At 46.6% G+C, this 26,222-nt stretch overlaps 2 protein-coding genes across 2 annotated transcripts; both read right to left on the bottom strand.

Moving 5' to 3' along the window:
* On the bottom strand, positions 1-21,383 carry LOC132571835 (zinc finger protein 420-like). The gene is made up of 7 exons (XM_060238629.1): positions 21,371-21,383; positions 18,117-18,905; positions 12,405-12,508; positions 9,112-9,241; positions 8,466-8,656; positions 4,957-5,086; positions 1-1,907 (listed from the first exon to the last, which is right to left on the bottom strand). Exons 1-7 carry the CDS (start codon positions 21,381-21,383, stop codon positions 1-3), a joined length of 3,264 nt encoding a protein of 1,087 aa, XP_060094612.1.
* A 122-nt stretch (positions 21,384-21,505) lies between these two features.
* LOC132571834 (zinc finger protein 75D-like) lies at positions 21,506-25,492 on the bottom strand. Its single transcript, XM_060238628.1, has 2 exons — positions 24,533-25,492; positions 21,506-21,646 (listed from the first exon to the last, which is right to left on the bottom strand). Exons 1-2 carry the CDS (start codon positions 25,280-25,282, stop codon positions 21,506-21,508), a joined length of 891 nt encoding a protein of 296 aa, XP_060094611.1. The 5' UTR covers positions 25,283-25,492.
* Between the last annotated feature and the right edge of the window lie 730 nt (positions 25,493-26,222).

Genomic DNA, 26,222 nt, shown 5'->3' with positions numbered 1-26,222 from the left:
CTATTGCTTCTCCTCAGCATGACTCTTTTGATGTGCTCTGAAGCAGTCTTTCCGAGAATAGCACTTTCCACACTCGAAGCATTTATATGGCTTCTCTCTAGTATGAATTTTTTTATGTATAGTTAGGTGCGCATTCTGAGAGAAGTATTTCCCACACTCCGCGCATTTATATGGCTTTACCCCTGTATGACTATTTTGATGTATCCTTAGGGCATTACTGTGAGAGAAACACTTTCCACACCTCAAGCATTTATATGGTTTCTCCCCTGTGTGAGTCCTATGATGTGAAGTAAGGCCAATGTTCAAAGTGAAGCACTTTCCACACTCCAAGCATTTGTATGGTTTTTCCCCAGTATGAGTCTTTTGATGTGTAGTTAAGCTGGATTTCAAAGAGAAGCACTTTCCACACTCAAAGCATTTGTATGGTTTCTCCCCAGTATGAATCGTTTCATGTGTCTTTAGGTGACTATTGCGAGAGAAGCATTTCCCACACTCCAAGCATTTATATGGCTTCTCCCCAGTATGAATCCTCTGATGTAGTCTTAGGCAGTCAGTCCGAGAAAAGCACTTCCCACATTCCAAGCATTTAAATGGCTTCTCCCCTGTATGAATCATTTGGTGTTTCTTTAGGAAGCCACTGCGAGAGAAGCAATTTCCACACTCCAAGCATTCATAAGGCTTCTCCCCTGTATGAATCCTTTGATGTTTAGTTAGGTCACCATTGTGATGAAAGCACTTTCCACACTCCAAACATTCATATGGCCTCGTCCCAGTATGAATCCTTTGATGTTTGTTTAGGTTGCCACTGTTAGAGAAGCACCTTCCACACTCCAAGCATTCATATGGCTTCTCCCCAGTATGAACCCTTTGATGTGCTTTTAGGCGTCCAATCTGACGGAAGCACTTTCCACACTCCAAACATTTATATGGCTTCTTCCCAGTATGAATCTCTTGATGTTTTTTTAGGCTGCTACTGCTAGAGAAGCACTTTCCACACTCCAAGCATTTATAAGGCTTCTCCCCTGTATGAACCCTTTGATGTGCTTTTAGGCGTCCAATCTGAGGGAAGCACTTTCCACACTCCAAACATTTATATGGCTTCTTCCCAGTATGAATCTCTTGATGTGTTTTTAGGTTGCCACTGTTAGAGAAGCACTTTCCACACATTAAGCATTCATATGGCTTCTCCCCAGTATGAACCCTTTGATGTGCTTTTAGGCGTCCAATCTGAGGGAAGCACTTGCCACACTCCAAACATTTATATGGCTTCTTCCCAGTATGAATCTCTTGATGTGTTTTTAGGTTGCTACTGCTAGAGAAGCACTTTCCACACTCCAAGCATTTATAAGGCTTCTCCCCTGTATGAATCCTTTGATGTACAGTTAGGTGGTGTCTCTGAAAGAAGCACTTTCCACAGTCCACACATTTATATGGCTTCTCTTTTGTGTGACACCTTTGATGTACAGTTAGCTCACCCTTCTGAGAGCACTTTCTACACTCCAAGCATTTATATGGCTCTTCCTTCATGTGAATCCTTTGACGCCTACTTCTTGCACTGCTCCAATGGAAGCACTTCCCACATTCCACACATTTATACCTTTTCCAGCATGTTGTAGCATTCTGATATGTTTTAACACTGCATTTGGAGCTGAACCCTCTCTGGTTCATGACACCCTTAGACCTTGTCTTTCTCTTGCCTGTTTCATCTTGGGCTGATACCTCAGGCTTATTTCTGCTCTGACAGGTATATTCTTCCTTTTGCTTTTGTTTTATTTCCCTTTTTCTTCTGCAATATCTCTTTGGGGCCACTTGATCTCCAGATTTTGCTTCCACCTGCAGACTGCTGTCTTTTCCCACAAGTCTCCTTCCTGATTCCTTCTCATGACGCATCTTCGTCACATCTACAACTGCAGAAGAGAGACAGAAATCTAGTAATTCATTTATTTATTTAGATAATACACTCACACTCACAAAGCATTAAGAATCAGCAGGTACATAAGCCAGTTAATAGTTAGAGTGAGTAGTGAATGTTATTTTCTATCAGGAGAATGTGGGGCCTGGAAAAACCTCTGGTTTGACTTCTGGTGACCCCTAGTGGACCTGAACATTTCAGAGAGGAGAGGTAGCTTGCTATTGCCTGTCTCTATGTCAGGGGTGGGGAACCTTTTTTCTGCCAAGGGCCATATGGATATTTAAAACATCATTCGCGGGCCATAAAAAATTATCAACTTAAAAAACAGTGTTCCGCCGAGGGAGAATGATTCAGGCCAGCAAAATTAATGCAAATAAGTGTCCTTCTATTTGAAGTTATGTGGGGAGAGCCTAATCTGACACACACATACAGCCCACCACCCTAGGCAAATAGGTAGGTCCAGGGCTTTTTTTGTAGAAAAAGCCCAGTAGGAACTCAGTAGCATATTAGACCACATCCCCTAATATTAGGTCACACAGTCATTAGCACATTAGGCCACACCATCTGGGATAATCAAGTGCAAACTGAACTGTGACAGTAACTTTTCCAGGCCCTGCAGCAATTCTGGCCAGCCAGTCAGGCCCCAGGGAGGCTGCTGCACAGTACATCTGGGCCCTGTGATCCCTGCCTGGCCCCGGGGAAGCTGCTGCACTGAGTGGCTGGGCCCCATGATCCTCGCTGGCTAGCCAGGCCCCAGGGAGGCTGCCACATGGCAATCTATGTATCTGTCCAGCAATCCCCAAGGGCCACACCAAGTGACCTTGAGGACCATATACTGCCCTCGAGATGAAGGTTCCTCACCCCTGCTCTGTGTCCTGCCCCTGGTTTACCTTGGAGGTATCCCACCCAAATATTTGCCAGGCTTGGCCCTAAACTTCCGAGATCTGATGAGATTGGACTTGCATGGACTATCCAGTTCAGTCCTAAAAACCTCAGCAATATTTAAACACAGACCAGAATGAGCTGGGAAAGGAGAAACAGATGACCAAAGGAAGAGGCAGATTTCTTGCTTCTGTTGCAGAAAGTTGATCTTGAAATCACACTAAGATTAGTACATTTTCTGGCGTTTGTTCAGGGAACACATAAAACAGAATAGGAAAAGAAACGCTTAAAAAATCTTGCGTTTTACTGAAATATGTTATTTCAGTTCCAGAATAAACGTTACGTGTGAAGGTCACTTCGAAACACGTGAAGATTGAACTAAGGAAGCACGTCACCATGCTGCAACTTAGAAACACAATTATTCAGCACCTATATGCATCTTCAGTCTGCATAAAGACTGTTTGTGCCTTTGTTACAAGTTGGATAGTGCAGCAATCGCAAGGAGAGAGTAAATCAATTTAATTTATTGGACTCTGTTATGAGCATTCCATGCAGATTTGAAGTATTTTTTGTTCTCTTATGTAATTTTGCCAAACTTTATGAACTTTATTGTTATGAAACAAGTGACAAACATATTTTAGTAAATGTGATCTAGTAAGTGAGTTTTGGCTGTTAAGTCGTTGTAATTGATAGTGTGATCACTGTTATCAAATATTATTATATACACGGCAGTTTTCTCTGGTTCTCAGTCTCCCGGGGAGGGCTGGAGATCACCCAGAATTACAACTGCACTCCAGACGGCAGAGGTCAGCTCCCTTTGGGGTGGGGGAGTGAATGCCTTCACTTGGGTGGGTGGGAAGAGAGCGAGGTTGGATGGCACCAACCCAGAGCCTCTTTCTAGAGACCGTTGGGCCTTATTCCTAGTAAAATATAAAACACATCTAGAGACTGGAGACATGAACAGACAAGGTACATCTTTCTACAAAGCTGGAAAATGACCCAGGCTTGCAGAAAAATCTGGGAGAGGAGTACATTGGAGGGTTAAAAGTAAAGGTAGTCCCCTGGGTTAAACTCCCAGCATCACCCCGCCACAGATCACTGGTGGCCTTGGTCAGAGGTGAGTGCTGCAGCACAGGGGGCATCTCTGGTTATTGGGTTTTGCTTGAACTGAATCGCGCCTCTCCCCCCCACACACACACTCCTGCAGGCAGGGCGGAGAGTTAACTCAACTTGTCTTCCAAGCTCCCTCTAAGCTGCAGAGTCTTGTGAGCAAAAATTCTACTTGGTGAGCTACTGGCATTAAAGTTGTGAGCTACAGTAAAAATTAGGGGTCATCTTTCCTGAGCTAGGAGAAAAATGTGTGAGCTGGAAGCTAAAAATCTGTGAGCTAGCTTATGAGGGAACACTGACTGGGGCCTGCTGTGAACTAGCTAAGAAAGAGCGTACAGTTAAGAGGAAAAGCACTTCTGCCTCCAAAATCCCCACTCATCACCTGGAAGGAGGGCGGAGGCTGCAGCGCCTCTTGCCTGGCTTCTAGTCCCCTGCCTACCAACTTCCTCACAGTTGACTCTCTTGTTCTCCTCCACCAAGATTTTCTCTAGAACTTTCCATGCATCCCAGCCAATTCCAATCAAAGGGTGATGCCTCAGGAGAGCCTCAGACAGGGGCTTCCCCAGCCGTAAAACTAAAGAGTCTCTCCTCCAAATCTCCGTTTCAATGGCTGTGGAGTGAATTTTCAATAGGTAGATCATAAACTTCACTACTGAGCAAGAGCCCCTCCTCTGGCCTAGTCAAATCAATGACGCCTTTTCCCCTTTCTTCCTGTCAGCCTCACTCACTCAAAGGACTGCAGGAAAGTCATTCTTGGTCAAAACACAGAGGCAGAAGAATAAAGCAGAATCTGTTGGGATTTCCTGTCAGGAACTTGAGTGGGTACTGACCATTTCTTCCAATTAGTGCTCTCTTCACCAACATGATTCTCTTTACCACGTGAATGTACTTTATGCTTTTTCCCCCTCAGAAGCTTTAAGATCCCCAAATGTGGGAACTCTGTTCTTTCCCCTGTGGCAAATCAAAGTGTGCCCTGAAATGAAAGAGGTTCAAAGGAAGATGCCCCACTCCCTTTTCTTAGATGAATGTTACAGAATGGAAAAGATCCTTACCAAGAGAGGCCACAGTATCATAATTTGCCTTTGTAACATCCCAGTAGAGTTTCTTCTGTCCTGGATCCAGCAAGGCCCATTCCTCCAACGTGAAGAACACGGCTACCTCCTCAAAGGACATTGGGGAGATCTGAAAGAGGAAAATATGGCCCAGTGGATCATCTGTTCCTTTCTCCAACTATTTAAGAAAGAAAGAAGAATCCCATTGGCTAGTCCACAAATTAAAACATGCAATACTTCAAACTGATAGCAAGGAGATTGCATTCGTTCATTTTTCAGCCTTTGACACGTATAGTCTACTGAAAGTCTCCAAGAAACATCAACTTGGACTGTTGTAAGGAACTGGACTTCTCTTGGTCAAGACCCTTTAAAAGCAGGGTGGGGGGATAGACAATATAGCTGAAATAACACTACTTTGTATGTTAAACTCCAGAAATACATGGAAATTGTGCTTCGAGTGGTTTCTTCTTGGAACACTTTTGTCAACAGAAGGGTCCTGTGTTACTCAAAAGCTTGCATCCAGCTCTGTAAACATGAATTGGCCTAATTAAAGTCTTTATGTATTTTGTTCTGTTTTTAAGAACAAAAGAGAAGCTATGTTGGATCAGGCCAATGGCTCATCCAGTCTGACACTCTGTGTCACACAGTGGCCAAAAAACCCAGGTGCCATCAGGAGGTCCATCAGTGGGGCCAGGACACTAGAAGTCCTCACACTGTTGCCCCTCCCAAGCACCAAGAATACAGAGCATCACTGCCCCAGACAGAGAGTTCCAACAATACGCTGTGGCTAAGAGCCACTGATGGACCTCTGCTCTATATGTCCATCCAATCCCCTCTTGAAGCTGCCCATACTTGTAGCCACCACCACCTCCTGTGGCAGTGAATTCCACGTGTTAATCACCCTTTGGATGAAGAAGTACTTCCTTTTTTGCTCACAAGGCTCCACAGTTTGGAGGGAATATTGGCCACCACCACTTCCTGCAGCAGAGAATTCCACACGTTCATTACTCTTTGGGTGAAGAAGGACTTCCTTTTATCTTTCTAAACCTACTTCTCATTAATTTCATTGAATGTCCACAAGTTCTTCTATTGTGAGCAGGGCTGGATCTAGGGGCGGGGCAGAGGGCGCCTACGGAGGGGGATGCCAAATTGGGAATGGAGCCCATTATATTCTATAGGACCATAAGACAGAATGACCCATAAGGGGGTGCCATTTTTTAATTTTGCTCCCCCCTCATAAAACATGTAGATCCCTTTAATAATAATAATAATACTTTTTATTTACATCCCGCCCTCTCCACCAAAGCAGGCTCAGGGCGGCTCACAACATATTAATTCAATATAATACAATAAAATCATATAATTCAATAAATACTACATTATAAAACCATTGTTTAAATCAACATTCCAATTAAAATTAACATTTATGGTGCTAAATTTCAGGTTTTTAATAAATTGATGGCAGAATACAACAGCAGCGAATCTATCATTAACTCAGCATTCAGTGAAGGCCATCTTAAAAAGAGTAGTCTTGCAGGCCCTGCGGAATTGGTCAAGACTCTGCAGGGCCCGCACTTCATCCGGAAGTTGATTCCACAGGTGTGGAGCTACGACAGAGAAGGCCCGTTCCCTTGTGTTCTTCAATTTGGCCTCCCTCGGCCCAGGGATGTTCAGCTGGTTCTTTCCCACTGACCTCAGTGCTCTCTGGGGTTCGTATGGGGAGAGACAGTCCCTCAGGTAGGCAGGCCCTCGACCATATAGGGCTTTAATGGCAATAACCAGCACTTTGTACCGAACCCGGTATGCGACCAGCAGCCAGTTGTTAGGTCATAGGTTATACAGGACATTATGATATTGACTGATTTGTTTTCAGTTCCCTATCTAATAATCCCCAGCATAGCATTGGCCCTTTTTTTTTGCCATTGCACACTGAGTCAACATTTTCAGTGAGTTATCTAGCACAACTGCAAGCTTTCTCTTAGACACTTTCTACCAGTTCAAACCCCATCATTGTGAATTCAAAGTTAGGATTTTTGGCTCCAGTGTGCCTTACTTTGCATGTGCCCATGTTGAACCTTATTTGCCATGTTATTGCCAACTTGCTCAGACTCAACAGATCCGTTGGGGGAGCCTCACAATCCTCCCTGGTTCTCACCACCCTGAACAATTTAGTGTCATTCGGAAACCTAGCCACTTCACTGCTTACTCTCAGATCCAAATCATTAATTAAAAAGTTAAAAAAGCACTGGACCCAGCGGTTCCCCACACCTTACCACCTTCCACTGTGAAAACTGCCCATTTAGACTCACTGTTCTTTCCTGTTAATTAACCAGTTTTTAATCCAAAAGAGGACTTGTCCTCATATTCCAGGTCTGCTGAGTTTACTCTGGAGCCTTTGATGAGGAACTTTATTAAAAGGTTTCTGGAAGTTTAGGCAAACTATATCTATTGGGTCACTCTGGACCACAAGTTTGTTCACCCCCCCAAGCTTTTTTTGGTAGTAGGAACTCCTTTGCATATTAGGCCACCCACACCCTGATGTAGCCAATCCCCCAAGAGCTTACCGTAGGCCCTGCACTAAGAACCCTGAAAGCTCTTGGAGGATTGGCTACATCAGGGGGTGTGGCCTAATATGCAAAGGAGTTCCTGCTATCAAAAAAAAGCCCTGTTCACCCCCTCAAAGAACTTTTAACATGTTAGTGAGACAAGATGTCCCCATTCACAATCCATGTTGATTCTTCCTCAATGGTTTTTGTTCATTTTTGACCTAACAAAGCAATGTGATCCTTGGGGTTTTCAATTCAGAGATGTTCTTGAGGGAGAGGCTCATTGGAATCACTCTAGAGCAGGAGGCCTTAACCCTTCGTGTACCCTGAGCCTCTTTGGCATTCCCATGAAGCACATAGACCCCTCTTCAAAATGTTTTTTTTAATTAGTGTAGATGATATCTCAACACATCTGCAACAACACAATGTGCTACGAAACCATGTTATTCCTACTGATGACAAAGTCACATGCACTTCTACAACAACTGTTGTTCATTGCCTTCAGTCACCATTGAAGAAAATGCTAACTTTCAGGAAGGGAAAACAAAAATGTAAGTTGTTTCTCAATCAAGCTCAAGGCCCCCTGAAATCCATCCCAGGTGAAGAACCCCTGCTCTAGAAGAAGCAACAGTAGGTGTTTAAAATACTTCCATCATAGGAGCAGAATATGGCCCAATGCATCTTTTGAGGTTAGCCCGCAGAGCATAGGAAAAACAAAATGGAGAATGAAGCAAGCTACAAAGGCCAGTTTGAACGGGCAATGAACCCAGTTGGATTAGACCAAGGGTCTGTCTGGATGTTAAAAATAAAACGAAGTCCAGGCTGATTGTAGGGAGCGGATACAAAAGCACCCAACCTCCACAGCAGCGATTCTCTTCAGTCAGCTCTTCCTCCTCCACTCCTCTTCACACATATCTTCTCTCCCTCCCCTGTTCTTGCCCAAGAGCTCCAGATAAAACTCACCTTTCCTGCAGATGTGCAAGACCCAAATTCTCCTTCCAGCTGGGGGAAACAAGAAAGAAGAGAGGCCCTGCGGAACTGCAGATCCCAAACATTTCCGCATCCTTCATGAGGAAGAACCATACCATGGACACCTGGGAAAAGCAGGTATGACCCTTCTGGCGCTTGCAGTTCTTTCTGGGAAATGTAGTCCCCTGCAACATCAACACCCAAACAGAAGAAAACAACTATGTATTGAGGAACATGCTTATTTACCACTTTCTGGGGCAGCTTCCTGAGCCCCCTCAGCCCCACCCACCTCACAGGGTGTTTGTTGTGGGTGAGGAGAAGATTGTAAGCTGCTCTGAGTCTCCGATTCAGAAAGAAGGGCGGGGTATAAATCTGCAGTTGTCTTCTTCTTCAACCCTCCTTTCTTGTGTTATCAAACCCCTTTCATCAGTGATCTCTTCAGGATCAATGCAACACTCAACTCATAGCAGCAACCCAAAGCCTTTACACTTCCTACCCTAAGAACATTTTGTCACTAAGGGGAAGCTGAACAACAAGGAGGGGGAGTGCGAAAGTATGTTCTTAAATCCAAGAGGGTCAAGGAAGATGCCACCCCCTCCCTTCTCTGCCATGTTCATAATAAAAGGAGAAAGAGCCTTACCCAGAGAGGCCACCGTCTCATAATTTTCTTCCATTATTTCCCAGAAGACCTTTCTTTGGCCTGGATCCAGCAGAGCCCATTCCTCCTCCGTGAAGGAAACAGCTACCTCCTCAAAGGACACTCGGGATCTCTGAAAGAGGAAAATAGGGCCTGCTTGATCATCTATTCCTGTACCTGAGTTTCAAGAAGAAGGATCTTATCACCCACTCAGTTGATTAAAAGAATGCCAGACATCAAACCGGTAGCAAGGAAAATTCCATTAACTTTTTTGGCTTGATATTTTTTTTGTTGGCTTGATAAATCAGGGCTTTTTTTTTGTCGTAGGAACTCCTTTGCATATTAGGCCACAGACCCCTGATTTAGCCAATCCTCCTGGAGCTTATAGTAGGCCCTGTACTAAGAGCCCTGTAAGCTCCAGGAGGATTGGCTACATCAGGGGTGTGTGGCCTACTATGCAAAAGAGTTTCTGCTACAAAAGAAGCCCGGGTTATAATACATTGAAAATTTCCAAGAAATACAAATTCAGAAAATTGCATATAATCAGGCTACTCTTGGTCCAGTCCAATTAAATGTCAAAATGGCCAGCTAAGAGAGCAGCCATCTCAGAGGGCCCAAGAAGAGCAGGCAAGAAAGCCTGTTGAATCCATCTGGGGGTCCGTCCAGGTGTTACGAATAAAAGGGAAGTCCAGCCCGGTTTCAGGGAACACACTGGAGGGGCTGAAAAAAGAAGCATTCCCCATCCCCCACCGGCCCCACTGCTCATGCACAGATCTTCTGTGTAATTTTGCAGCAGTCGATTGACACAGCTCTCCCTCTGTGACTACAGAAAGTTGCTCTTGCCTGGAGACAGAAACTACAACACTTGCATTTTGAAAAAACAGCAGGTGTTGGGGCTGCTCTTGGTCTGGAGCAATTCTGCACAGAATGGCACTGTACAAATTACAATCAACATATGAAGGTTTCTTGAACTGGATGGTAGCTGTTTAATCACCCCATGGTATACCAGATTCGCTACAAGGTGCTGGTTGTTACCTTTAAAGTCCTACATGGCCAAGGACCTGCCTACCTTAGGGACCGTCTCTCCCCACATGTTCCCCAGAGGGTACTCAGGTCAGGAACACTATCGATCATCCCCGGGCTGAGGGAGGCAAGACTGAAGAAAGAGCCTTCTCAATCGCCGCCCCCCATTGGTGGAACCAACTGCCTGAGGTTGGAGCCTTGCGGGACCTTGCCAAATTCCGCAAGGCCTGCAAGAGGATATTATTTCAATTAGCTTTTCAACTGAGATATTAGATCTAAATGGATGTTTAAGAACACTGAATGCCATCTTTAAATTGTATGATATTAGCACCAAACTGTTTCAGATTGCTTTAATCTAAATGTTTAAATTAACTGTTTTTATTGTTACTTTATTATGTATTGTGAGCCACCCTGAGCTTGCTTCGGCGGGGAGGGCAGGATATAAATCAAATAAACTAAACTAATCTAGAATGACCTAGAAGGGACTTAACTTGCTGTGACAAACCTAACCACGTCTTGTAGCTGGAAAGTATGTACAGCACGCTTACTGGAGAAATTAGATTTCTCTGTGTCTGGATGCTCCCCCTCTTCCTTTTCTTCCACTCCCCTTCACCTGGATTTGCTCTTCCCTCCTTGCAAATGAACGAAGTAGGAGTCCAGTCCTTGGACGGCAAGAAAATCAAATCAGTCTGTCCTAAGGGAAAACAACTCTGACTGTTCCCTGGAAGGTCAGATGCTGAAGCTCAAATACTTTGGCCACCAAATGAGAAGGGAGAAGACCCTGATGCTGGGAAAGACAGAAGGCAAAAGAAGAAGGGGGTGGCAAAAGATGAGATGGCTGGACAGCGTTACTGATGTAATAAACACGAATTTGAGCAGACTTCAGAGGATGGTGGAAGACAGGAGGGCCTGGCGTGACTTGGTCCATGGGGCTGCAAAGAGTCGGACTCAACTGTGTGACTGAACAACAACAACAACAAGCACCTTCATCAGACAATGAAATGGGGTGCAGTGAAATGGGGTGCAGTGAGCTGGTGGGCTGTGGTACATATAGCTGGTGGGCAGTGGTTCAGAATGCAAAGTGGTATAAAGTTAGAATCCAACAGCAAAATAGTTGGAATTAACAAATTGAAAGAACATTTGGTCTGGATAGCGTCTGCATGGGAAAACAACAAAGGCAGAATTGGAGAATGATGGTGAGAGTGTCACAAGGAAATAAATGCAGTCTGTTTAATTGCTCTGAGAGCCAACTTGCTGTAAAATGTGCGGCCTCTTATTTGAGAGAACCGGGTTTGATTCCCCCCTCCTCCACTTGCACCTGCTGGAATGGCCTTGGGTCATAGCTCTTGTAGGAGTTGTCCTTAAAATGGCGGCTGCTGTGAGAGCCCTCTCTGCCTCCCCCACCTCACAGGGTGTCTGTTATGGGAATGGAGGTGAAGGAGATTGTGAGTGGTTCTGAGACTCTGAAATTCAGAATGGAGGGTGGGTTATAAATCCAATATCATAAATCCAGTATCATCATCTTTATTGCAGGGGTGGCCAGACTTGCTTAACATAAGAGCCACATACAATAAATGTCAGACGCTTGAGAGCCGCAAAACAGAAAGGCAAATAAATTGGGTAAGAAGAGATGAAAAGAAAGCAACTTTATTAGGGTTTGTAGAATCTTTCGGGCTCAAGTGCCGTGTTCTACTGGAGAAAGTTTTTCTTCCAGACGTTTCGTTCTCGGCTGCGGAGAACATCCTCCGCCACTAAGGATGTTCTCCGCAGCCGAGAACGAAACGTCTGGAAGAAAAACTTTCTCCAGTAGAACACGGCACTTGAGCCCGAAAGATTTTACAAACCCTAATGATGTTACCAGCCGTGAAAACCTGAAAACTTTGATAAAAGCAACTTTAACTTTAAATGCATGTCATTTGGCCACTGGTTGCTTGGATAAGTGATTTAAAGAGAGAAATGCCTTCTCCAAGCTGGCTGATGGGGCGGTGGGGCTTCCAGAGCCACGCTGGCTCCCGAGCCGCTGTTTGGCCACCTCTGCTCTATTGTTCCTGCAGTCTGGGTTAAACCGAGAACAAGTAGCGTTGTTTACTTTGCCCCATTCCACTTTCTGCTGAGGCATGCATGCATACGAAAGCTTCCATCCTGAATAAACCTTTGTTGGTCTTAAAGGTGCTACTGAACTCCTACTTTGTCCTGTTGCTTCAGACCAACATGGCTGCTCACCAGGATCTATCTCTTTGCAAATGATCTCTTTTAGGAAATGCTCGGCTCACCTTTCCTACAACGGTGCAGAAACCGGATTCTCCCTCCAGCCGGGGCAAAGGAGGAAGACGAGGAGCGCTGCTAGATTCCACGGCTCCCATTTTTGCTTCTCCGCCTCAATATTTAAAAACAAACAAACCTAAAACCCTTCCGCGCGGTCCACCAGCAGAAGGGGAGCCCCTGCTGTTCGCAAGGCCTTCTGGGAAATGTAGTTCCCTGGAATAACCCGACACCTCCCCCCTCCCGAGGAGTGAAGAGAAGCATTTCCTCGAACTGTATAGGACACAGCAGGGTAACTGCATCCGTTTAATAATTTTTTTTAGAAAAATGGACGCGAATTAGGGTTGCTAATCCTCAGGGTCATCAGAAAGCGGGGCGGAGGCGAAGGGAGGGAAATGTCTGCTGGGAACGCTATTGTTCCCTATGGAAACTTATTCCCATAGATAATGGAGAATTGATCTGCGGGTTTCTGGGGGGGCTGTTTTTTGAGGTAGAGGCACCATATTTTCCGTATAGCTTCCAGTGCCTCTCCCCAAAATATCCCCCAAGTTTCAAAAAGATTGGACCAGGGGGTCCAATTCTATGAGCCCCAAAAGAAGGTGCTCCTGTTATTTCCTATGGAAGGAAGGCATTGAAAAGGTGTGCGGTCCCTTTAGATGTAAGGCCAGAACTCCCTTTGGAGTTCAGTTAGGCTTGTCACACCCTTGCTCCTGGCTCCACCCCCAAAGTCTCCTGGCTCCACTCAAAAGTCTCCAGATAGTTCTTGAATTGGACTTGGCAACCCTTACACTAATTGGAAACACTACACATCTTAATTTTCCATTATTAATAAAACTGTTTCCAAGACTGAACGTTCATCAAAAACATAGGGACAGAAACTGGGAAAGAGGGGTGGGGGTGATGGGACTGAAGAAACAAAGCAGCGATAGGCAACAAAACCTACCCTACCCGCAAAAGCCCGAAATTGATTAAAGAAAGGAAAAACAAATAAGTACAAAATATCAACAAGAAGAAGAACAGTGGGTGCCAGGTCTTTCCTACCATGGGTCATTTTGTAGAAAAAAAGAGGTGCTGGAGCTCACTGGCACAATTCATTTGCATATGTCACACATCCCCTGACATTACCAGAAGGTGTACTAAATTATATCAGCTCAGCATCTGCCTTCAAATGCTTCTTGAATTATAATTGTTATAATAAAACCTGACTCCCATCATACTTTTTAAATTGCTTTCTCCCAGGTGACCACAGTGGCATGAGGAAGATTTCCAACTGTCTGCTTTATATATTTGGGTTATTTTCCCATTTTTTGTGTGCGGGGGAGGGAATATGGGAAAGTTTGTCAAACCTTAAAAGTTCAGCAAAATTCTCACAGGGGGGTTGAACAATGAAGCCCAGAAGCAAGTATTTTTGGGGGGGGGGGGAGGATAAGAAAGAAAGAGCATAATACAATTTAGAGCAGGGGTGTCAAACATGCAATTCGGGGGCTGAATCAGGCCCTCGGAGGGCTTCTATCAGACCCCGAGTTACTGGCTGTCATCTACTTCCTTCTCCCTCTCTCTTGCTTCCTTCTGCATAACAGCTCACTTTGCAAGGCTTGCTCAATTGCACAGGAGCTAAAGAACAAAACCTCTATTTTTTCCATTAGCAGAGGCTCCTCCTTTGGGGAGGAAGTGGGGAGGAATAGCTTGCTTTGCCAGGCTCTCAATCGCACAACAGAGCTACAGAGCCAAGCCTCTTTTCCTTCTATTGACTGAGGCTCCCCACCCACCCCCAGTCCCTGGGGAAGGAAGGAAAGAACCAGAGCTTCCTTTGCCCCATTCGCTGAATCCCATGGGAGAAATACAACGAAAGCACCTTTAAGACCAATGAGCACTAACGTTTTAAGAATGTTTTAAGTTTTTAAAAAAATATATATTTGTGTTTGTGTTCTTTATAAAATTTATATCTCTGCTACCTAATCTTAAATAGGTACACACATGGCCCGGCCCCTCAAGGTCTCATTTATGTCAGATCCAGCCCTCATGAGTTCAACACCCCTGATTTAGAGGTTCCAGAGCTCCGGTCCTGTGAGCTCCTGCCCAAAATTAGGCCTGTCCTGTTGCCAGATCCAGGTTGGGAAACTCCTGGAGATGTGGGGGTGGAGCCCAGTGCCAGATTCAACCCTGTGGAGGCCCGTAGGCATTCAGAATTCTAGGGGGGCCTTGCAAATTATCTCAGAGTTGGAGCCCCGCTGCAGCCTGCAGGCATCTTCTCGAAAGCCCCTCTGACAAAGCTGCGGGGGACAGGCAGAGAGAGGGAAACTTGGTGACGATGCCAGCGGCAGCCGCACCAGGCAAGTCGGGCAAAGAGCAGCTCAGTGTGTGCAGGCTGGGAGGGCTGCAAGCAGAGGGAAAACCGGGGCGGGGGGAGCCGTCCTAGAGCCCCTAAAGGCGTGGGGACCCATAGGCCAGTGCCTACTTGGCCTAATTGTTAATCTGGCCCTGGTGGAGCCTGGGGAAGACAGAAACCTTAGTGGGGCACAATGCCACAGAGTGCACCCTCCAAAGCATCCATTTTCTCCAGGGGAACGGATCAATGTCATCTGGAGACGAGCTGCAATTCCAGGGGATCCCCAGATCCTACCTGGAGGGCGGCATCCCTATCACCTTTATTTTTGTCCCAGCACTATAGGGCAGTACTATTGTAATTTTTTTCTTTAAAAAAATCAGCTTTGCAACACAACAGAAGACCGTAAAAATTATACCAAGTGTTCACGGATGGGCAATTCCACGGAAATTGAACCACGCTGCCCCTTTTGTCTCAGCATTACAATGCAGTAATATTGTAATTTGTTCCTTTTGAAAATCAGCATTGCAATACAATCAGTAGAAGGATTAAAGATTAAGTAGCTTGTTCAACGGGGAGAATAAAGGAGTAGCAGTGGGCTGGGTGTCAATGCAATACTGACGCTACAAGGGCAGCTACAAAAACTGAAATTGGGAAATTCACATTGGAAAAGTGCAAGAATACCTAAGGGGGGCGGGGAGAGAGAAAATGGGGAAAGCGAGTCTGAAAACTGCGTGTTAACGGGACAACAGATCTGGAACAACTCCTGGAGCAGCCAAAAGTCCTGCAGAAAAACTGACAAAAAATGATGATTTAAGAACACCGCATGGAAGTCTGGACGTATGTGGAAACAGTCAAGGTTTCCTCAAACATCAAGGGCTGTGTGGGGCACCTTTCTATGATGGCCTCACTGCATGAGACCTGCTGGTGAAATCCTGAAAAAGAGACAAAGGTGATGGAGAAGGAAAAAATCTTCTACCCAAATCTTCAGGATTTCTTATGGCACTTTGTTCTCATGTTGCACTTTCCCAGTCATTGACCTATTAAAGGGAATAGTTTTTCCAAGAGCAGGTAAGAAAGATTCCATATTTCTCTCCCTTTCAAATGATGGGCACTTGTGGGCAGAGGAAGGCCTGTCAGACCCAGAGTCAAGGAAAAGACAATTGAAGTGCAAGATCTTTATTCCAGCTTCATGGGCATACACACGTGTTGTCGGAACTGACCTCTCTGTCAGTCCCTCCAACTTATAAACCTTTGCCCTGACCGTTATAATTCAAGCCAAAGCGCGCCAAGCAAAAGCGGGGGTTTTGCACAGGGTTTTTGCTAAGCTCTCATCACCACAGGTGCCTACTATCAGTTCATGGTTCGCGTCTCCTCCAGCTCTTTGACCTTGGTTACGTAGCAACTAGCCATTTCCCAGACATGCCAACCTCCCTCCAGATAAGTAGCAAGTAACAGTTACCGTATATCAAAAGCATAAAAAACACAGCATAGCATCGTATAATTGAATACATATGGCAAGAGGAACAAAATGAGCAAAATGGAGCGACTCTTGACAAGGCCATGTCTCAAAAATAGAGCTGGAGGGCAAATTCCTTCCTGCTGGGTAAACAGGAGAGGCAAAGTCAGTAAGGATCTTTCCTTTGTACCATGAAGTAGTAATGTTATTAGGGCTGCCAATAAGGTTGCCTATTTATTTATATTTATAACCTGCCTGTCCCTCAGTGGGCTCAGGTGGATCTTGCTAGATAGACCAAGCCCTGTGAGAAAAGACTGAGGGACTCTGGAATGTTCTGTCTGGAGAAAAGGAGGTTGAGGGGGGACATGACTGCTCTCTTGAAATATTTGAAGGGCTGTCACTTAGAGGAGGGCAGGGAGCTGTTCCTGTAGGAAGCAAGAGAGGACTTGCAATGATGGGTTTATATTAAGAGCGGGAAGGCACCAACTGGATACTAGGAAAACCTTTTTTACAGTAAGAATTGCTGAACAGTAGACTCAGCTGGCAGTCTTTAAGCAGCAGCTGGACAAACACTTGTCAGGGATGCTCTAGGCCAGGGGTGTCGAACTCATAAGCTATGAGGGCTGGATCTTGACCTTGTTGGGATGGGCCAAGTGTATCATAAAATGTAATGCCAGATCAGGGAGATATAAACTTTATAAAAGACCCAAACACACACACTCAGCTTAATGTACAGCCCTGATGTAGCCAATCCTCCAAGAGCTTACAAAAGAGCCTTGTAAGCTCTTTGAGGATTGGCTACATCAGGGGTGTGTGGCCTAATATGCAAAGGAGCTCCTGCTAGAATTCCACCCCTGTTCTTAAGACCATATGAAATTTCAGATGTGGGTGCACCCATGTCATTTCTTGCACAAGTCATCTTGTAGAGCATACCTTTTTCTCCTTTGAGAATAGCAAATACTCCTAAGGCCATAATGTCAGAACTCAAATGGTTTGTTTTTTTTCTAAGCTCAAGCAAAGGCAGATGAAAAGCTCTGCAAGACTCACTCCATAATGTTAAAAAAAAATACTGCTTTTGAGGAGGGAAGAGAGGCTGAGAGTGTGACTGGCTCAAGGTTGCTCCTTGGCAGAGTAAGGATTTGAACCCAGGTCCTGATCGGACACTTGGACCACTACACCTCACTGGCTCCCGCACATCAGGATACCCCAACAAAGAAGTACAAGACCACAACCCTACTGCAGGCAGGATGGAACGAAACCCACACGGCCCTTAGAGAAAGCAGATTTGTAAAAAAAACAAACATGCACATTTAGTGAAACAATTGTGTCTGAGAGTTTCTTAAGCGAGGAGGAAGGGAGAATGTGGAAAGTAGCTCGAAACCAAAGACATCAGTCCTGAAGAACTTTTTTTTTAAAAAGCATCACCCGCACATAGGTAGGTTAGAAGAGTAGCCACAAAGAAAAAAAAATGAATTCTATCTGCTCTCATTGTATGCCACAATGTGTTTCCAATAGCAAGGAGTTTTTAAACAGGAGGGAGCTGTCCAAAAAAGGGATTCCTCTGTTGGCAGTGTGAAAGGGTGTAGTTCATTCTTCCTCCTCTATATTTAAGAATATAAGAGAAGCAATGTTGGATCAGGGCGATGGCCCATCCAGTCCAACACAGTGACACAGTGGCCAAAACTCAGGTGCTATCAGGAGGTCCGCCAGCAGGACCAGAACTCTAGAAGTCCCCCCCCTGCTCGTGGCCCCCCCAGCACCAAGGATACAGAGCATCACTGCTTCCTTGTTTTTTTTCTGCAAGCATGAACCAACATACTCTCCCAAACTCCAGCTCCTTCAATTTCTGCTTTTCCTAAGTTGTTAGCCTAAGTACTCATCATTTCAGCCCCTTTTGCTTCCCTGACCAAAAAACATAGGTGAAAGGGGGATCAGGTCAGTCTCTGCCAACACTTTTGTGTTCGTGACTGAAGAAGCGGATGTCTTTCCCACGGCCTGGGCCTCCACGGGCCTTCTCCTTCTGGTGGGTCTTCTCATGTTTCAACACACCAGTCCGGTTGCTAAAGCGCTTCCCGCACTCGGAGCACTGGTACGGCTTCTCGCCGGTGTGGATCCTTTCGTGCTTGATCAAGACCGAGCGGTTGCCGAAGCTCTTCTCGCACGCCAAGCACTTGTACGGCTTCTCCCCCGTGTGGGTCCTCTTGTGGGCGATGAAGGTCGAGTGGTGGGCGAAGCTTTTCCCGCAGGCCAGGCACACATACGGCTTTTCTCCCGTGTGCGTCCGCTGATGCCCAAGGAGCTGCGACCTCTGGCAGAAGCTTTTCCCACAGTCGAAGCATTTGTGAGGCTTTTCCCCCGTATGGATCCTTTGGTGCCTGATGAGGTCCGACCTTCGGCTGAAGCTTTTCCCACACTCTGAGCAGATATGGAGCTTCTCGCCCGTTTCAATCCTCTTGCGCTTTGTCAAGACTGAGACGGGGCCTAAGTTCTCACAACTCTCAGCACGTATTTCTGGAGTAGTCTCCTGATGGATTTTTCGCCGACGGCTGGTTTCGTTCCAGCCTGTCTCCCAAATATCCACCATCTCTTCCAAGTTATTTTCCCGTAACCTCTCAATTTCTGACTGATTTCCGTTCTGTCCTCTTTCTGGAAGCGTTCCATGTCGACGCGCAGCTTTGGAATCTTCCCCCTGCAAAAGCTTCCCACCTTCTCTCAGTGGTCCACCTCCTGGAACAAAGACACAATTCCTGCTTGAGATCGTTCTCTACAACAGTACATACAAGACATGAGATTAGAGAGAGCTTTTTTTTAAAACACCATAGTTCACCAGCTGGAGCCAGTTGCAAAGAGGGTCCTCCTCGGTGGCGGAGCTGCTCTTTGAAGGCTTCTCCCAAATGCGGGGCCAGCTACAAAATGGCTCCCCCCTCAAAAGATGGAGCCAATCACAGTTACCCAGGAGTCATTTTGTAGAAAAACAGGCGGCGATCATTAGCATAACTCATTAGCATATGCCCCCCCCAGCCAAAAGCAACCCGATGCAGGAAAGGAGAGCCGTGAGCGAGCAAGGCCTGCTTGGGCTGGCTAGAGATCCAGCCAGCCCAAGCAGGCCTCACTTGCTAGGGGCTTTCCATGGCCACCGACCGCCCAGTCAAAAGGCCAGGAAGCCACCCGCCATCCAAAATCACATAAGAATTGGAGAAAGGGAGGTGGGGGCTTCTCCAGAGGTTAATGAGGGCTGTGGGGGGTGGTGGTGACAAAGCCCCTGCTGGCTGGCTGGTCGGCTGCTCTCCTAATCCAGGAATTGTCATGCAACTGCACCTTGGGAACTTTTGGAAGGGTTCAGGAGCTGTGCTCCTGTTGAATTCAAGACCTGCAATTACCTATCATGACACCGCAACATCTGCCCCTACAAATTCATCTCTCAGTTTCTATGCACAGTGATTCCAGGAACAACTAAAAATGCTATATGGAGAACTGGTCACAGGCAACCCAATCAATACACCCATTTTCCAGATGAGGGACACTGAGGACAAAAAAATTAGATGACTGCCTCTCCTTAGTTAAAGATGGGCAGGGTTTTTTTTGTAGCAGGAACGCCTTTGCATATTAAGCTAAACCCCACTGATGTAGCCAGTCCTCCAAGAGTTTATACGGAGTACAAGGCCTACTTTAAACTCTTGGAGGACTGGCTACCTCAGGGGTGTGTGGTCTAATATGCAAAGGAGTTCCTGCTACAAAAAAAGCCCTGGGCAGGAAACTTACCAGGCACCAGTGTTCCCTCTAAGCTGAGTTAGCGTGAGCTAGCTCACAGATTTTTAGCTTCCAGCTCACACATTTTTGTCCTAGCTCAGGAAAAAATGGCCCCAGAGCACAATAATTTATGCAGTAGCTCACAACTTTAATGTCAGGAGCTCACAACTTTAATGCCAGGAGCTCACAAAGTGGAATTTTTGCTCACAAGACTCTGCAGCTTAGAGGGAATATCGCCAGGCACCCCTAACCAAAGCTGTTTCCTTCTAAGCCCACTGACTTCAAGGAGCTTGGAAGAGTGATAACTCTGATTAGGATGGCCCTAGAGAGAAGATTGGAACACTTTCCCTATGAAGAAAGGTTAAAACGCTTGGGGCTCTTTAGCCTGGAGAAACGTCGACTGCGGGGTGACATGATAGAGGTTTACAAGATAATGCATGGGATGGAGAAAGTAGAGAAAGAAGTCCCTTTCTCCCCTTTTCACAATTCAAGAACTCGTGGACATTCAATGAAATTGCTGAGCAGCTGGGTTTGAACTGATAAAAGGAAGTACTTCTTCACCCAAAGGATGATTAACACGTGGAATTCACTGCCACAGGAGGTGGTGGCGGCTACGAGCATAGACAGCTCCAAGAGGGGATTGGATAAGCATGTGGAGCAGAGATCCATCAGCCACAGTGTATTGTTAGAACTCTCTGTCTGGGGCAGTGATGCTCTGTATTCTTGGTGCTTGGGGGGGGGCACAGTGGGAGGGCTTCTAGCCCCGCTGGTGGGCCTCCTGATGGCACTTGGGTTTTTTGGTCATTGTGTGACACAGAGTGTTGGACTGGGTGGGAAATTTGGCCTGATCCAACATGGCTTCTCTTATGTTCTTAGGATGTTAAATGAAGAAGAGATTGGATTTATACCCCTCTTGAGAGAACAGCTCTGAGAGAACTTGTGACTGACCCAAGGTCACACCAGTAGCTGCATGTAGAAGAGTGGGGAATGAAACCTGGTTCACTAGATTAGAGTCCGCCACTCTTAACCACTACACCAAACTGGCTCTGTCCCTATCACCGCCTACCAGTGGTGTACTGCACTGTATACCAAACTGATGTCACCGTCCCCACCACCAGCTGATCACCACTGTTGCCAGGAACGGCTGAGAGTCATGGACCGCTTAGCTGCCCGGGTAAGGAGAGACCCCCATTCTAAGGTCTTTCTCAGTCTCTGCTTGTGGATATTCTTGAAATGGAGATGCCAGGGGAAGTAAACTGGGCAAAGCAGGGCCTTCACCACTGAGCCAAATATGAAGCAAATGAAGACAGAGCCATGATTATCTCTTGTAGACGGTCAGCGCCTTTGTCTGCCAGGGTCAGTACTGTCTATTCAAACTGGCAGGCCTTTTTCAGGGTCTCAGGTAGACATCTTCCCCATTGCCTACTCCCCGATCTTTTTACCTGGAGATGCCATGGACCTGGGACCTTCCACATGCAATGCAAACGCACTATCACAGAGCCACAGCCCTTCCCAGTAAGCCTGACTCCTCCCAACTCCCAAGAACACAGAGCTTCTAATGGGAATGTTAATAATAGTCAAACATCTTGCTCAGGTATCTGTGAAATTCTGGGATTCAAAGTCTTACTCAGCAAGCCTGCATCCCTGCGAACATCTGCTGTGACGGCCAGCAGGGGCGCCCGGGAATTTAAAGCTCCTTCTTCAAATGGGCTCAGCGCCTGAAATAGCAAAGAGCAAGGGTGTCAAACTCATTTTGTTATGAGGGCCAGATCTGACATAAATGACCTTATTGGGCCGGGCCATGTTGGACTGGGCCATGTGTGTACCTCTTTAAGATTAGGTAGCAGAGATATACACTTTAGATAGGACACAGACAAACACAAATATATTTTAAAAAACTTAAAACATGCTTCAAACGTTAGCACTCGTTGGTCTCAAAGGTGCTTTCTTTGTATCTCTCCTGTGGGATCCAGGGAACTGGGCAAAGAAAGCTCTGGCTCTGTCCTTCCTTCCCCAGGGGACCAGGAGGGGGAGGAGCCTCAGCGAATAGAAGGAAGAGAGGCATAGCTCAGCAGCTTTGCTGTGCAATTGAGGGAGCCTGGCACAGCAAGCTATTCCTCCCGACCTTTGTCACCATGGAGGAGCCTCAGCCAATGGAGAAAATAGATGTAGTTCTGTAGTTCCTGTGCGATTGAGCAAGCCTTGCAATGCAAGCTGTGATGCAGGTTTGAATGGAGTGATGCAGAAGGAAGCAAGAGAGAGGGAGAAGGAAGCAAACAAGAGCCAGTTGCTTGGGGGTCTGACAGGAGCCCTCCGGGGGCCTAATTCGGCCCCCAGGCTACATGTTTGACACCCCTGGCAAAGAGGATCCTGTTCAGGTCTGGGAAAGGGGGCTGGGAAAGCCATGTTGGAGGGGAGAAACTGGATGCTGACTGACACTCTGGGAGCTGGTACTGCAGTGGCAGAGCCTGGAATGTGTATAACTAGGGCTTTTTTTGTCGCAGGAACTCCTTTGCATATTAGGCCACACACCCCTGATGTAGCCAATCCTCCTGGAGCTTACAGCAGGCCCTGTAAGAAGAGCCTTGTAAGCTCTTGAAGGATTGCTTACATCAGGTGGGTGTAGCCTAATATGCTAAGGAGTTCCTGCGACAAAAAAAGCTCTGTATCTACTGATTGGTGGAGCCCTGGGTATCAAGAGAGGAGGTCTAAATTGTTGGAATAAAATGGGTGTACTAAAGTCTCATTCTCCTGAACCACAGCTTACTCTCCCCCCTGTGGTCAACTCTATGGTGTGTTGCTTGTATATTCCACGTTGGACTGTTTCTCCAGAGACAGGTCAAGATGGGGAGCCCCATCTGTTTGCAGCATTAGAAATGAGGAAGAGTCCAGCAGCACTATAAAGACTGACAAAATCTGTGGCGGAGTACAAGCTTTCATGAGTCACTGCTCACTTCTTCAGATGCTTGGCTTACAACACAAGCGGCAAGCCACATATATATACAGAAACCCTCAACCCAAAACACCCCCCCACGGAATACAAACGCACCAATAGGAAACACAAATGGAATACAAAGTCACCAATAGGAAACACAAGTGGAATACAAACTCACCAATAGGAAAACAGGTGCCTGCTGCCTTCATTTGCATGGGCTTCATTCAACCCAATGTTACCTGATTGACCAGATCCACAAGGGCAGCCAATCCAAATGTAGTTGCAAGGAGCCTCTAGGACAGGGGTGTCGAATTCATTTGTTATGAGGGCCAGATCTGACATAAGTGAGACCTTGTTAGGCTGGGCCGGGGCATGTTGGGCTGGGCCATGTTTGTACCTATTTAAGATTTCAAAGGACACAGACAAACAAGACTAAAGAGCTTTTTAAAAAAAACCCTTAAAATAAAACATGCCTAAAACATTGGCACTTGTTGGTCTTAAAGGTGCTTTCTTTGTATTTCTCCCATGAGATCCAGGGAACTAAGAAGCTCTGGCTATTTCCCTCCGTCCCCAGGGGACCAGGAGGGGGAGAACCCTCAACCAATGGAGAAAATCGAGCTTTTGCTCTGTAACTCATAAGAACATAAGAGAAGCCATGTTGGATCAGGCCAGTGGCCCATCCAGTCCAACACTCTGTGTCACACAGTGGCCAAAAAACCCCAGGTGCCATCAGGAGGTCCACCAGTGGGGCCAGAACTCCAAAAGCCCTCCCACTGTGACCCCCTTCAATCAGCAAGAATACAGAGCATCACTGCCCCAGACAGAGAGTTGCCTGTGGCTAAGAGCCACTGATGGACCTCTGCTCCATATGCCCATCCATTCCCCTCCTGAAGCTGTCCATGCCTGCGGCCGCCGCCACCCCCCTTGTGCGATTGAGCAAGCCTTGAGATGTTGAGATGCAGAAGAAAGCAAGAGAGAGGGCAAAAGAAGCACACAAGAGCCAGTTGCTCAGGAGTCTGATAGGAGCCCTCCGGGGGCCTGATTTGGCCCCTGGGCCACATGTTTGACACCCCTGCTCTAGAACAACAGGTGTTCGCTTAATGCTCTCAATACAGAACAAAATATAAACAAGGAGAACAGGGGCTGCCAGGTCCTTCCTGCCCTCCACCAGCGGGCAATGCGGGGGGAGCAGGGTTGCCAGATCCAGGTTGGGAAACTCCTGGAGGTTTGGGAATGGCGGCAGGAGAGGGCAGGGACCTCCATGGAGTAGAAAAAGTCCAGCAGGAACTAATTTGAATATTAGGCCCTAGCCCCTGGTGTCACCATTGTTTCGCTAAGGGCTTTTTCTACAAACAGGAACTCATTTGCATATTAGGCCACACACCCCCAGCACCAAGCCAGCCAGAACGGTGTTCCTGCTCAAAAAATTCCTGATCACATCTAATCCAATCGCACCTGCTAATATCATTTGCCTGCTATTGTCATTCAGCATCTGAAATCACTCCACTTTCCAATATATGACAGAAGGACTCATATTCCAGCTGCATTGGAGGCAGTGAGCAGTGACGCACGAAAGCTCCTCCCCCCTGCCACAAATTTTGTTAGTCTCCGAGGTGCTCCTGTACTCTTGCTCTTTTCTGGGCCCTTGGGTATTCTTTCAAGCTCTCACCTGCTTTACTGGTCTGTCCAGCTGCCTCAGCAGGAAGCCTTCCGCCAGCGCTACAGCCTGGGCAGAGCTTTCCAGTCCTCCTTCTCGGACCCAGCTCTGGATCTCTGCTGGCAAGATGGCCAGGAACTTCTCCAGGATCACCAGCTCCAGGATCTGCTCCTTGGTGTGCCTCTCCGGCGCCAACCACTGGTAACATAATTCCCGGAGCTGGGCATACATCTCTCGAGGACCCTCAGCCTCCTGATAGCAGAAGTGCCAGAACTGGTGGCCCTGCGGGACCACATTGGTGTGATTCTCCTCAAGGGTTTCTTCCTTCACTTTTCTATCATCTTCCTCACCTCCATCTATTATGAGGAGGCCTTCCAGTGGTTTTGCTTTGCCCTCTCTTTGAAGGAGTCGATTAGCATTGGCCTGTCCTTCACAGAGGGCTGGAATCATCTTCGTATCTTCCCACAATGTCAACTCTGGCCGCTTCGCATGGTGGACCCACCTTGAACGGGGAGTCTCTACCACCTTCAGGAACTCCTGCCACTGGGCTTCCCAAAGCTGTGGTAATTCCTCATCCGGTTCCTGCTTCACCTGCGAGGGTGTTGTGGTGTGGAGAAATTCCTGGATACTCCCGGCCTGAACAGGATGTAGGGGTTTTCCATCAGACTCCAACCCTCCCCCTGGTTCAAGGGCGGTTGGATCAGGCTCTTCCAGTTTAATCCTAGGGGAATCATTATGCTTGTGTGTAAGCTCTGTGGCCATGACACCTAGAAAAGGCCAATCTCAGCTCAAGCCCAATACCTCTTCTTCTCAACCCTTGTTCATGTGGGCTGGATTCAAGGCCATCTACCTCACAGAATGACCCACCAAAACATGGCAGGATGCCTGAGAGATGCATCAGGTGGTTAATGCTCCCAGACTGGCAGACATTTTGTAGACCATGACAACGCTGTGGCTCTAGTAAATGACATTGCCCTGAAAAAGAGAGAGAGAGAGAGAACAGACTGTCAAAGAAGAGCCAGGAGAAATCCCAGTATTTAATCAGTCCATCTAGCTTGGTATCAACTCTTCTGACTGTTATCAACTCTCCAGAGTCTCCCACAAAACCAACCTCCTGAGGAACTGACCATACATTCATCTGGCCTGTGTCCTATGAAGCCAGGGAGTACTCAGGCTTGTGTCAGCCTGACTTGAAAGGAGACCACAGCTTGTGGGGAAGATGGCTCAAGCTCTACCCGGCATGCCATTTTCCTGACCAGAACTTACCCCAAAGAACCACTACTGTTCCATCAAGGAAACTTCAGGGTAACCCATCAGGACACATAAATTAACTTACCCTCAGCAGTACTGTCTGGGAGGTTTGCCAATATCCCTTATCAGGAAAGATTCTGCCCATGTAATGGAAGGCACTTCGAAACAGTCACCCATGTCTTACTTCACTGTGATTTTTATGGGGAAGTGCAGGACTGTGTAATCAAACCTATTTTGTCTAATCTTTATGGATTACCTGAGGCAAAGTTAGTTTTCTTTCTACTATCTGACCAATGTCCCCAAATCACAAGGCTAGTTGCAAAGTACTTCTTGGCTGCCACAATAATCAGGGAGCAAATGACTAGCTCCCCTTCTTGATGTTTGACTGGTTTTTATAGCTGAAACTCTATGTGAATTTGCTATGCTGTACTTTTTATTTCTATGCCAATAA

The sequence above is a fragment of the Heteronotia binoei genome, chromosome 5 (genome assembly GCF_032191835.1).
Source record: "Heteronotia binoei isolate CCM8104 ecotype False Entrance Well chromosome 5, APGP_CSIRO_Hbin_v1, whole genome shotgun sequence".
Classification (NCBI taxonomy): Eukaryota; Metazoa; Chordata; class Lepidosauria; order Squamata; family Gekkonidae; genus Heteronotia; species Heteronotia binoei.
The sequence above is the reverse complement of the archived record's forward strand: the minus strand, read 5'-3'. Positions and strand labels throughout refer to the sequence as shown.